This window comes from Leishmania panamensis (genome assembly GCF_000755165.1).
Source record: "Leishmania panamensis strain MHOM/PA/94/PSC-1 chromosome 23 sequence".
Lineage (NCBI taxonomy): Eukaryota > Euglenozoa > Kinetoplastea > Trypanosomatida > Trypanosomatidae > Leishmania > Leishmania panamensis.
Window position 1 is genome coordinate 186,870 of NC_025869.1, and position 13,510 is coordinate 200,379.

General features: G+C 58.1%; 3 protein-coding genes across 3 annotated transcripts, besides 3 other annotated features; all 3 read left to right on the forward strand.

Annotated features, from left to right (window-relative positions):
* Positions 1–505: 505 nt before the first annotated feature.
* Positions 506–950: a repeat region.
* Positions 951–1,322: 372 nt separating this feature from the next.
* On the forward strand, positions 1,323–2,246 carry LPMP_230590 (hypothetical protein; the record flags this gene model as incomplete). Its single annotated transcript, XM_010700915.1, has 1 exon — positions 1,323–2,246. The coding sequence occupies one exon, from the start codon at positions 1,323–1,325 to the stop codon at positions 2,244–2,246; it is 924 nt and encodes a 307-aa protein (XP_010699217.1).
* A 1,042-nt stretch (positions 2,247–3,288) lies between these two features.
* Positions 3,289–6,486, forward strand: LPMP_230600 (5'-3' exonuclease XRNC, putative; the record flags this gene model as incomplete). The annotated part of the gene is made up of 1 exon (XM_010700916.1): positions 3,289–6,486. One exon carries the CDS (start codon positions 3,289–3,291, stop codon positions 6,484–6,486), a length of 3,198 nt encoding a protein of 1,065 aa, XP_010699218.1.
* Positions 6,487–6,806: 320 nt separating this feature from the next.
* Positions 6,807–7,254: a repeat region.
* Positions 7,255–9,332: 2,078 nt separating this feature from the next.
* Positions 9,333–12,029, forward strand: LPMP_230610 (hypothetical protein; the record flags this gene model as incomplete). The annotated part of the gene is made up of 1 exon (XM_010700917.1): positions 9,333–12,029. The coding sequence occupies one exon, from the start codon at positions 9,333–9,335 to the stop codon at positions 12,027–12,029; it is 2,697 nt and encodes an 898-aa protein (XP_010699219.1).
* A 763-nt stretch (positions 12,030–12,792) lies between these two features.
* Positions 12,793–12,958: a repeat region.
* The last annotated feature ends 552 nt before the right edge of the window (positions 12,959–13,510 follow it).

Genomic DNA, 13,510 nt, shown 5'->3' on the forward strand with positions numbered 1-13,510 from the left:
CCACCCACAGAGAGAAACAGAGAGACGCCAGACCATTTTCTAAGGCACATGCAGGCATACCCCTTGTGCCTATGTCTTCCTCTTCGCACCATATCGCTCACCTGCGCACAGACTTCTCCTCCCCTGCCGTCCATGTAACCATACATACACACACGTACACGTGAACGCGACGGGCAACCCAAACCATCCAAGAAGGGGAAACAGTACGTCATCCTTGGCCACGTCCTCCCTCGCTCGCTCTCTCACTGTTCCCCGCTACCGCAACCCCTCTCCATCTTCGTTGTTGCTTTGCCATTTTCCCTTCCTCCACCTTTGTGATCGTGTATGCCTTCCCGTTTGCCATCGTACCGCAACAGTTGTCGCGTGTGTTGGGCTGTTCCTCCCTCCTCCCTCCTCCCCCTGCATTGCTGTCCTTGACGGCCCTTCTCCGCTTTTGACAGCCCCTCACCACTCGGCCTCTGCTCCTCGGTGCATGTGTGTGGGTGTGCGGGTCTGCCAAGAAGAGTTTTTTGTCAGCGTGCCGATTCTCTGATATCCCACACGAATTAATCTTCACTCCTCCCACCTGGCCTGTCTCAGCCCCATCTGCGTGGTACGAAGCAGCGGCGGGCACACGTTACACGAATACGCCGCCCCACTCATCTCAGCACACACACACCCTCTGCCTCAAACTCTGCCCATACCCCCACCTTGCTGGTCTCATCACAGCTGCTCCACTGTACCGGTTGTCACGTGTGTCCCCTGGTGTGGTCCAGGCTCCTCACAGCAGTAGGCAGTGAGGGTCAGGTGAGGTGCGTTCGAGCCACACGGACACGCTGCCTATCACACAGGTAGTGCAAGCGTGTTCACTGTAGCAGTGCTCTCCTATATATCGCTATCCAGATCCTCACCGCCGACATCGGCAGCGATACATCGCACTTGCGTTCCCACAGAGTGGGTACTGGACTTTGGGTCCATGCTGAGGTGCCACCCTTCACCAGGCCTCCCGCTGAGATGCGAAGGAAGACGACACTGTTTCTCTCATGCTTAGTTCCGCTTCATGGACATGCTCTAACACCTGTGCCTGCTAAGCGACAGGGGAAACCAGCAGCAAGAGCACCAGCACATTCATTGTGACTGCCTCATTGCAACCCTCTTGTTGTTCGGTGGATGAAATAGTCTCTTGCACCTTCTCTGCCACTTTCCCCTTCTGCTCCTCACCTCACCCTCGCCTTTCGGGCTCAGTGTGTCACTTTTAATTAGCATAAAGGCAGACAAACCCGCCTGCACGTGTGCACAAGCAGTACCCACCTACTCACATTGGCGCTCGGTAACTGGAAGCGATGCCGCGCAGCGCGGAGGCTGTGGAGGAGCTGGCGCGACGCTACTACCTCACCACAGCGCTTGTGGAAGAAGCAGGGCGCCTTTTTGATGCGTACGCCGAAAGCGGAAGTGCTCAGCCAGCGAAGTGCAACACGAAACCCTTCATTACGGTCTCGGGGCTGCAGCGGCTCATGGCGAAGATGGGCACCTCACTCTCGCAGCAGGAAGTGGTGGAGCTACTCCGCTTCTTTGGCAGCGCCGCGGCCGTCCCCTTCCAGGAAGAAGGTGAGTTGTCGGAGGCTCTGGCCAATAGTCAACAGTCACCGATCGGCAAGAGGGGTTCCTTTACAGCGGCGACAACGGCGCCTGCAAGTTCGCAGCCTTCACGCCAACGACACAAGAAAAGCGGCGCAATGGCACGGAAGACTGACACCAAGAATGCCTTTGCATCCTCACCAGCCCTTTCCCTAGACCACAATGCAGGTAATACAGCCAGCGGTGATGCTGCATCTGCGAGCTCATCGCCGTCGACTGCGCCGCTCATCATCGTGTCACCTCCCTCCGCCGTGACCACGGATGGCATGAGCTTTTCCGCCTTTTTGTACTTTCTTTTGGTGTATCCTGAGCTGGCTCAGCGGGCCTCGGCGAAAGCAACCACCACATCAGCGTTCGGCGCTGCTGCGCTCAGCGGCCTCGATGTCAACGTTCCAGAGCTCTTTGCGACGATCGACACGGACGCGGATGGGGTATGGGGCGTACACGACCTCCGCTACGCTGCCGAGGCGTGCGTGATGGAAGATGGCGGGCTCCTTCAGGACGACCCCGATCTATGCCGCTTGGTAGAGATGCATCCAGCAGAGCTTGCCGCTGCCCTTCACGAGTTGGACATTGATGAAGACGGCGTTGTGACGGTAGACGATGTGCGCCATGCACTGTATTACTGAACAACACGAGCAGGAGCGAATTGGGGGTAGGGGTGGGGGGACTACACGGCACCTCATGGTCGGCTGCTCAAATGCTGTGCGCGTGTGGAGAGAGGGTTATTGCTCTTTTTGCTGTTGGTATGTACAATAGCCACAGTCGCGTGCTGCTGGGCTAACTGGAGTAAGAGGGGAAGCACAGAGGATTGCGATGAGGAGACGGCTCATTTTCCTTCCCCCGCAGCTCGCTCACACCGCTCACCTCTTTACCTCCATCATTACTCCTCTCACCCTAGCGGAGTCATGGAATGCGAGTAAAGGGGAAAAAGTACATCTTCGCCTGAGGCCTGTGCTGCGCATGCATATGGGTATGCTGCTGGGCACCTCTACGCAAGCGATCTTGTATTACAAATAACCTGCGGTACTTTGCTCGGATACGCTATCGCTGTCTTACCATGTTCTGCCGTCTCTCTCTCCCTCGGGGCGGGGCGGGGGGAATGTTCGCCACGACACACATGCACGCACACCGTCGCGATCCGCAGATGGACGAAAAAAAAAAAAGAGAAGCGCCACACAGCCGTAGGCGGAGCCCTTGGGCCACCTGACTGGGCCTCGGTGTCGTGAAGCTACTGTGCCGCTGCCACTATGACCATCACTGCCACCACCACCCCTCTCCTCCCCCGACATACGCATCATCGGGCCTCTCTCTGCTGTTGTTTCTGTTGGGTTTCCTTTTCATGCGTACAAACAAGCGCCTACACACATGCCTCTGTATGCCCCTTTATGCCTCGATACCCACGCGCTCTCAGTATTGTTTTCCCCCTTTTCGTGCGTCGTCGTTGTTGGGGGTTGTTTTCTGTGTGACATAAGACACGCCAACGGGAAACAACCAAAGCGTGTGATGAGATAACCCGCTCGTGTATGTCTGTGCATGTACTCGAAGAGAAGCCTGGGAAGAGGGGTGGAGAGCAAAGTACGAGACCAACCCCACACATAAGACCACTGGCATAGACGCGGTAACGCACACACGCACTTAATACATACACGCACGCGCCGCTGCATCATCATGGGTGTACCGCTGCTCTTGACATGGCTTCGGAAGCGCTTTGCTGACTGCTTCATGCCGGCCGACAGCGCAGTGACCAACTACATTCGCGAAAGCACCGACAACCTTTTTATCGATCTCAACTCCTTCTTGTACCAAGCTGCCACCATTATCACAGCAACCCACCGTTCGCACCGCTTCAGCTCCGTCGATGAGGTGGAGGATGTAGTGCTGCGCAAGCTGTTCGACCTCCTCGACGACCTGGTCTCGAACCTCGTCCAGCCCAAGGCGCTGGTGTACATCGCGGTGGATGGGGTGTCGCCACTGGGCAAAATGTCGCAGCAGCGTGCGCGGCGGCGTCGTGGGGCGCGCCGGCAGCCGTCCGCCTGGCCGTCGTCGTCTTTCCACCATCACGAGCCGGCGGGCAACATCAATGACCTGTGGGATAGCAACTGCATCAGCGTCGGGACGCGCTTCATGGCGAAAGTCACGGAGGCGTTGCACTTTTACGCTGTGAGCAGGACAGAGAGGATCAACGCGAAACGACTTCGCGAAGAGCGGGTCCGCACAGCTAGCGCCGATGCGTCAGTGGACTCCGCCGCCCGCGACTCTGCTGGTTTGCCGTACGCATTCCCCTTCCTCAACATCATCGTCGACGATGTCCTACGCCCCGGCGAGGGCGAGAACAAAATTGCCGAGTTCATCCGCCGCATTCGCGCTGATTCGAGCTACGGCCCCAACACGTCGCATGTCATCTGCAGCTCTGACACAGACGTTACCGTGACAAGCCTAATCCTGCATGAGCCACGTATCCATGTCCTGCGCTACGAGCCGCCGGCTTCTCTGGGAGGTAAGCCGCCCATGAAGCCGCAGCCACCACCCCAGTGTCACCACCACCACCGCAACCACCACGAGCACGTGCGCTTCTCCTCTCATCCGCATCGCGGCGGTGGTCCTTCGTTGCACGGGCCGCGTCGGGTCGACGGGCGGGGCGGCCATGCCCACCGTGGGCCACCACGTTCCTCTCCGGGTCACTGCACCGGTGCCGCTGCGCAGCCATCGCATGTGAAAGATAGCTGGCTCTCTACCTTCTTTAGCATTCACGTCTTTCGCGAGCGACTTCGCGAAATCCTTCACATGTCACCCGGCGACGACACTGCTACAGCTGTCGCGGACGCTGCTGTGTCTCCGGTGGACGCCAAGGAAGCCACCCTCACCTTTGAGCACGCGTTGCACGATGTTGTCTTTGTGCTGCTGCTCTTCGGTAACGACTTCCTGCCCACCATCGGCGGCAGCATTCAGGAGGGCACATTAGACGCACTTCTCTCACTACTGGCGACTGATTTTGTGCCGCGTGGGCGGACCCTGGTGAACCCGGCAACAAACCACATTCAGTTTGCGTCCGCCCGCTACCTGCTTAGCCGCCTGGCGGAGCTGCCTGGCAAGGCGAAAAGGGGTGGAAGTGAAGGTCCTCTGCAGGTGCACAACGGTGGCTGTGGCGCGCTGGAGTGGGGCTTCACAGACGAAAAAGAAGCGAAGGCGCATGCGCCCACCTTTGTCGAGCGGCAGCAGCGACGTGAGAAGCAACACGAGTCCATGTGCTACTGCTACTGGACAATGCTGCAGTGGGCGCTGCAGTACAGCGCCGGAATTGTGGAGCACTGGGGTTGCTACTACCCATACGGCAGGGCACCCCCTTTGTCAAAACTAGCTACGTACTGCGGTGTGCTCTCCTACGTTGCACTTGGAGAGATTGCGCGACGGCGACTAGAAGTGAACGCCGCTGCTGGACGCGTTGCGAGGCGCATCGATGGCAACCCCGACAACGCCGCCGAGGAGGAGGACGACGACGACGGCATGGACGGGCTTCCGATGCCAGCGCTGCAGACCGGCGAGACTAACACGGCGATGATCGACGCAGCAGAGCGTGGCAAGCCAACGGATGTAATGGTACAGCTGCTGATCCTTATCCCTCCGAACAGTGTGGCGCTGCTGCCCACTGTCTTCCGGCACCACTACAAGGAGATCGAGGCGGCTGTGCAGGCGCCCGTGGAAGAGCTGAACCTAGTGTCCATTGGCTCCTGGTGCGAGGAGAAAAAGCGCTCTCTCAGCGAAGAAGAGCGGACGCGCTTCACAGCGTACCAGTTCTTCGCCTCCGACGCTAACCTTGGCACCGCAGAAGCCCCATTTCCCGCGCAAGATATCACCTTCAGCTCCTATTGGGACGGGCCTGCGGTCGAAGCTGAGTTGGCGGCGCTGCGAGTGAATACGAAGGCAGCGGCGAGTGGTGCCGTCGGCACCCTCGTTACTGCCAGCGCTATGTCGTCTGCCTCGGCGGCGGGTCTGCAGAATAAGGCCGCCTCCTTTTTCAGTTTGGGTCGTCGGCCGACTCCCGGCACCTCAAGCAATGGCGGCGCAGCCGCACTCTTGGCTGCCGTCAACATCACTAGCGCACCTGCCTCGCCGCCGCCGGTGCTAACCACGGCGGAGATCGCGACTCCAAGCACAGAGACACCTGCGAGCGCGCTAACCGAAGCAACCTCGACATTGCAACAGCAAACACAGCCCGTAAGGCTCCGGCACCCAGCAGGCGATTACGTACTCTGGGTAATTCGATGCGAGGCTCTGCAAGATGCACTAATGGTCAAGGCGTTGGGCGCGATGCACGGGAACCGCTTCTGCGTGGGCAGCTACGCGCCGCTTGTGGAGCAGGACGCCGTACTCAGCCGCAGCAGCGGGCCACGGCAGGAGGTGCGGCTGCAGTTTCGTCTTGCTGTGGCCCCAATGATCACGGACACGACATACGCGGCACGCCTGCTCTCGGGGTACAAGGAACCAGCAGTGGTCGGCATGCGGGAACAGATCGTGGAGGCGCGGAAAGAGGAAGCTGACCGGGCCGATCCGTGGAAACAGCTGGACAAGATGCAGACGCTGCGACGAGAACGCAAGCGCTCCCGCGACATCGAGAGCGAGAACGCGTCCAGTGAATGCGAGCTGAAGCGCGAACTTGCGCACGCTGCACCAGCGAGCACCGACGTTTATGCGCAGGTACTGCCGGAGGTAGAGCTGCAGGAGCAAGACCAGGGGTCGGTCGGCACGGTGGACTCGACAACTGAGGCAGACGATGCGGAAGCGCTTCTGCAGCTTCGCATGGCGGAAGCGCGGCGGCGATTAATGGCCTTGAAAGCTGCTCGACAGGCCGCGCAACAGGACAAGTGACACACAGACAGACATGCTATGAAGGTGTGTCTTGCATAGTCAGTACTGACGACTAACTCTCGCTCGCTCACTCGCTCTACTTGCCTTCTCCCCCCTCCCCTTCCCATGGCAGCGAGCGAGCGCTCCAGTCCCTGCGAAAGCAGAAAACCCCCTCCGTCCCTGTGGTTCGCCTGTTGTATGTGTTGTTCTTTTTCCATTCATCGTTTTTGCCCCCGTCTCTCGCGTCATAACGGAGCGACGAGAGCGGGGGGGAATAATCCGTGTTGTCTTCTTGCTCCAGTGGAAAAGCACCTCAGTGAAATGGGGGGGACACCTCCACCTGGCATCAGTGTCAGGTACCTAGGATGTGGGGGAAGTTAGTGCGATGTATTGCTGCCGACGTCGGCGGTGAGGTCGTAGATGGCGTAGCGTCAGAGCGACTTGTAATAATGAACAAATTTGTACCATTCAGATTATGTGTCTGGGGTTTTGTTCTCCTCCTCCCAGTTTCCCCACCTGACCCTCACTACCTACTGGCGTGGGGAGCCCGAGCCACCTCGAGGGATACGCCAGGTGGTGACCAGCAAAATGGGGGCAGCTGTGGTGTACCCTGTGAGGCAGGGGTGGGTGGGCAGAGGCAGGGGCTGCACTCAGATGGCTGAGTCAGCGCATTGCTGTAGTACTTGTCTGCCACTGCTTTGCGCCGCGCGGATGTGTCTGTGACAGGCCGGGTGGAGAGGCGTTTGACTGGGTGTTGTATGGCAGAGAAATGGGCGCATTGAACAAAAATGCCCAGTGGAAGGGAGGGCGTTGCTGCATCTGTCAGGGTTATGTTTCGTTGCCGCTTTTTCTTGAGAAGGGATCCCGGTAATCCCGCGACCCCTTCTCTCTCTCTCTCTCATTCGTTACATTGTCCGTGTCTTCAGAGTAACCCTCCCTCCCCCTCTCCCCCCTCTCTCTCTCTCCCATCCTCCCCGGCCTTTTCGACCCTCTTCACATCTCTACCCAGTGAGGCAGGAAGCTGGACGGACAAGTGGCGCCGCCCCCGCGTCTGTAAAGACACATAGAACATTCATGGGCATCGACGCTCCTGCAGAAAAGATGCGCTCTATCCTTGCCGGTGTGTCTTCGGTGTAGGCGGCGCGATCACAGACATCGTGGCAGTCGGATTGATTGAGAAGAATATGCAGGATTACGAATGAGCTCGACGTAGCTCACTCTCTCCTTGCCTTCATCTCTCTCTCTCTCGCTCTCCCCTCTCAGGCTGGCGAAGCAACGCAACTGTTCACTGTCACACACGCAGTCAAGTGGGACGAGCTCGACAGCGGTAGTTGAGGGGGACAGCGGCAGAGAAGAAAAGAGGGAAGGGGATTAGTCGAGGTGTACCCAATACCTCTCAGTCTATCAGTGATGCGCGCCTGTCAACTAACCGCTGTCATCTCTGCTAGGCACGTGTGCGTGAACATGAAGGGGTAAAAAGCAAGCAGGTAACCGGGAACGAGTTATGAGTCTTCACACAGGAGGCAACCAAGATGTGTGCTTGGTGAGCGGTGGGCCCGCCATCTTGACTTGCAGGGGAGAAGCGAACAAAACAAAGTCTAGCACATCACTAGAAAATAAGAGACATGACCGCCTGAAGGCGTGCGCACCGTAGCCAATCTGCACAAGCACAGCTCTGCACCCTCATCACTCCCCCCCCCTCTCCGTACATTTGCTTGCGAGGCCTCTCCCCTCTTCCCATGTCACATGGTATTCGTTTCCTCTCCCCTTCTCGAGCCAGCCTACCTCTCCCTCCGTGTGTGTGTGTGTGTGTGTGTGTGGGTGTGTATGATTTATTACCGCTATGTGCAGACGTGGAGGAGGTGCGGGTGGGAAAGAAGGATGGGATGGTGCCCTCTCTCTTCCCCCACACTTTACGTCTTGTTGCTTTTTACTATCTTTGACAGCCATACGCAAGCGCCAAATGCAGGCAAGAAGAGGGAAGCAAGGAGGTCTGTGAGGATCCAGTCGCTGTCTCCGTCCTCTCCCTCGATGGTGACAAGGGGGGCCAGTGGTTTGCTGCTGCTCCCTGACCTTACATACTACACCCTCTCTCTCACTGCGCAAAACATTTGCGGTTATGGAGAGACGGCAAAACACGCCGATTCCTTCATCACGTAAGCTCACGGCACCCCGACACACCAGACGCACACACACACATGTATGCCCCTCTCCTATTTCAAGCGTAGCCTTCAGTATCGCCACTACCTCCCTCGACCCTCCCCCCTCTCTACTTTCCCCCGCTGTGTTCTTTGACCGCCTACTGTACAATCGCCTCCTTTGCTCTCTCTGTCTCTCTACACGGATTTGCTTCTTCAAAGGGTAGCGTGTCCTCATTTGCATATTGCCTTTCTCCCCCTCTCCTTTCGCAGCCACTGTTGCGGCCACCGCTGTCGCGACCTCACGTTATCCTGGTCTGTCTTTCTCTAGTTCTTTTGCCTGTTTTTCCCCCTCCCGCACGTGTGGCTGGTTCCTCTGTTACGCAACAGACGTGGTGGCTGTGTGTTTGGCGTAATAGTGCGTAGCCTTGCCTTTCCTGTTTGTTTTTCGTGCCCCCTCTCTCACCCCTCCCTCCTCCCTCCACAAAAAAAAACGCCTTCTCCCGCCACCACCGCCAGCAACAACACACACACACACACGCAGAAGTATCGCTTTTGGTTTTCCTTTTTTACTTCGCCTGTCTTTTTCGAGCCACGCTGAGACGGTGTGGCGTCGCTGAGCGGCCTTCTCTCCTCCTTCTTCCTTCATTTCATACACACATCCGCTTCATTCTCCCTCTGCGCTGAGCTCGCTGCCGCCGGTGTGGCACCGCCGTCATCGTTGCCATCATGCCTCTGTACAGCATCAAGGTATGCCCCCTGAAGCTCAATGCGTACTTCTGCCGTCAGGGCTCCACGTACGTGGTGGTCATGTCGCGCAAAGGGCTTGAAATCGCCACGAACCCGTCAGTATGCAATAACAGCACCGAGGTCATCTTCTCCGACGTCGATGGCCTCAACGACACCAAGGCATTTGAGCTCTCCTTCAACTCACCAAAAGATCATCGGGCGCTAAACTTCAGCATCTACGACTTCACCAACCGCAAGAACACCGCCAAGCTCACAGGGTTCGAGATCCCACTGGCAGGCATATGTAGCGTACTTGCGGGTGAGTCCATGTGTGAGAAGAAAGGTATCTCGTTCCGCGTTTCCGGTCATCCAGGACGCCTTGACGTGCTCTTCTGCATGCACCCTGTCGGCACACCTGTCCCGCAGCTGCGTGTAGTGCAGACAACCGAGTCCATATCCGGTGCCGCGACGGGGGCGCAGGGCGCCAATTCTCAGCGCAACGCAGCTGTCCCCCCAGCCGACACAGGTGGCGGCGACGCCGGCGCTATATCGACCGGGCCCACTCGCCTGCCAGACCACACGCTGCGTGTCCTCCTACGTGAGGGAATCATCTCCGGCAACTTTGACGGGATCGAGATGGATAGTGACCTGGCAAACGAAATTGCTGTGCGGACCTCCGTCCTCTTCCCCAGCAGCGCCGATCTGGAAGACCAGATCCGCACGGTAACGCGCGAGATCAAGAAGTTGGAGTACGATGCGCAGTACGCCGCAAAGGACAAGGTCACCACCGGATCTGCCGCGTCCGCCGCGCTGCGGAACGAAATTGACTACTGGAAGAAGAAGGTGAAGAACATTGACGACAATTCGGCGCACGAGGCTGGCATCGCGCCGAACCTGGAAGAATCGGAGCCGCGGCAGGACGTCACGCAGAGCCGTATCGCCGACATTGAGGCGCAGCTCATAGCGAAGCATCTGGATATGGGCAGCCTCGAGGCACTGCAGAGTCAACGCGACGTCACGCAGGACGTGGTGAAACTGTTGGACCAGATCGACTACCTGCAGACGCTATTGACGGAGCTGAAGAGCCAGGAGACCGTGCGAGAGACACCGAAGGCGAAGTATTACGACATTTCCGAGAACGGCGACTGTTGGGACAAGCTGGCTGCCAAGCTGTACGACGCCGAGAGCATGACGGAGCAACTCAAGCAGACAATAATCGCTCTGAACCGCATGCAGTACGAACCCTACCCTGCTGGCATAGAGGCTGGGCTCATGCACACTGTGCCACAGGAGCTGGAGTTTGTGAAACACAACAAGCACACGTCAAGAAACGCGCCACCCCAGGTCGGCAACGCATCGTCATCGGCGGCGGCTCTACCGGCCGGCCAGCCCGCTGGTGGTGTTGCGACGGGCAACTTGCTCGACGACTTGTTTGGCGCACCGCCACCGCCGCCGGCCCCGCAGGCGCAGTCATCTTCCGCGGCCGAAAACCCGGCTGCTTTACCCCTCGAACCCTTCTTAGGCACGACGTACGAGCCTCCAAAGGCAGCGCAAGTCACTCCGATTTGGGCACAACCAGCTGGCGGCGCTGCATCTAACATGCCTCCTGTGCAACAGTCACCGCAGCCGATCCCTGCTGCAACCGGTACCCCAGGAAGTCCACAGTCGCAACCCGAACCAGCGGCCCCCGCGGGTGACCAACCGCCATCACAGCCACTGGCAGCACCGATAGGGAGCGCGCTGCTGACATCGTCCGCGCCGATCCCAAATACGCCCCCCCCGGACGCAAAGGAGGCACTGCCCGAGACCTCTGTGAACCAGCAAAATCCTGACATAGCCAGTGCAGCCGTATCGCCAGTGGCGCCGTCACCGACCAGTGTTACACCGCCTTCCCTGGCAGCGCCTGGGCAAACACCACAGCTGAACTCACTGAATGTTTCTCAGAGCAGCTTGACAACGCTACCAGCTCAAGCGCAGCAGCAACAGCCCCAACCGCAACAGGCGCCGTATGGGCAACAGTATGGCCAGCAGCAGCAGCAACAGCCCCAACCGCAACAGGCGCCGTATGGGCAACAGTATGGCCAGCAGCAGCAGCAACAGCCCCAACCGCAACAGGCGCCGTATGGGCAACAGTATGGCCAGCAGCAGCAGCAACAGCCCCAACCGCAACAGGCGCCGTATGGGCAACAGTATGGCCAGCAGCAGCAGCAACAGCCCCAACCGCAACAGGCGCCGTATGGGCAACAGTATGGCCAGCAGCAGCAGCAGGCTCTGCAGGAATCATCAGTGCCGTATTTCGAGCGTCGTCCACCATCCCTGGAAGAGATTCCGTACACCGAGTTCTACGGCATTCCGCTTATGGCCCGCGGCTGCCCTATTGACATCTTCCTTGACGGCAAGACCCCGACACGTGGCACTGAGCTGACCTTCATCAACAACACCGACCAACAAATCGTCATTGGTGGTGTTGAACTGAAGCAGGAGGACATGTTCTCCACCGACCCAAACAGTGTCAAGACGATTCCGACACAACGATGGCCGCAGTACCTCCTGGTGCCGGGTGGCGGAAGCCGGCAGAGCTGCACTATCGCCCTTCATCCGTCGTTCCCACGCGGATCGTTCATCATGGCGCTTGTCGTTGCGTACGTCTTCAGCGAAGGGCGCTACACGCCGTTCATGGCGCGCTTTACCATCTAATGTGCCGGCACTCGCTTCGTTTGTCTGCCTGGATCGGACAGCTAGGGGGAATACGCACGGGCGTGCGAGTAGGTGCGTTGATGATGGATTATGAAGGCTAAGACGCGCTTGCCAGTATCTAAGGCAGTGGGTCTCCCCTTCGCCTCTCGCCCTGCGTCTGTGCGTCAATGAGTGTTCGTCGTGGTGGCCTTTTTCTCCCCTTGACGTGCGCCCTTCTGTTCTCTGTGTGGCTGCCGGAGCAGGTGGTAGATGTCTGTGTTGATCACTTGCCCGGCGTCTCGCTGCTGCTCTTTTGCGCCTTTGATTTATTCGTATCGAGCGTGGTGTTTTCTTTCGCTTGCCAGCTGGTGGCGCTCATATTTATTGCTCTTCTTCGTTGTTGGGGTTTCATCTGAGGTGTCTTCGCTCTGACTGGTTTCGTTTTTTATGTTGCCGCCTCGGTGTAGATCTCTGAGTCGGTGCGCGAGTAGGTGGGCGGGTCAGTGACTTGAGGTGTGCCCCGTATCATGGCAATTATCCGCGGGGGTGAGCAGTGCATAAAATAACAAGTGGAAAAGAACAACAACAACACCATAGATCTCAACGTTCGTGGCTCTCTCCCCTCCTGCCGCGCTTGCACCCCCATCCTTTGAACTGTGAAGTGTTGCCGTGTCATCTCTCTGGACATCCCTGTACGTATCGCTTTGTTTTGTTTGTTTTCCCTCTTTATGTCCTCCTGTCATTTACATTCCTGTAGGAACCAATACAACGATATTCATCCGCATGTGGGATGGGTGGGCAGAGGCAGGGGCTGCACTCAGATGGCTGAGTCAGCGCATTGCTGTAGTACTTGTCTGCCACTGCTTTGCGCCGCGCGGATGTGTCTGCGACAGGCCGGGTGGAGAGGCGTTTGACTGGGTGTTGTATGGCAGAGAAATGGGCGCATTGAACAAGAAAAAAGGACCTCTCGCTGGGCTAGTGTTTGAGCCTTTCTCTCTCCCTTTCCTGGATCCTCTCCATTGGTCTTCTCCGCGCCACCGGAGTGCTTATATGGGGAGGTGCACGTAGTTGCTGACTGGACAGTGCACAGAGAAAGAGAAACGTGTGTGGGGGTGTGTTTGTGTGGGCCACACATCCCAGGGAACGAGGCGAAACAAAAAAGAGGGCGGCTGCAATGTAGTGCGATGGCACACCTGCGCGTGGTGGCCGCCCAAAAAGTTGGTCGTCTGCAGCAACCAGCACGTTTAGCACGGCTCATTGAAACACCGAAAAATGCTCCAAAGGGGCGGGGGCTTTGCATACAACTATGCCAGTGGGGTCGCGGCCTCGCTCATGTTCGCTCCGGCTTCCCGCTCCCAGACTCGCCGACACACACACTTTTGTTATTGTCCCACCGAATTGCCTACCCGCACTCTTTCTCACGGAAACAAACCACATTCACCTCCACCTCCCTTCCCCCAAACAGCGCGCACGCTCGCCATCGCACGCACTGTTGGAAGCTG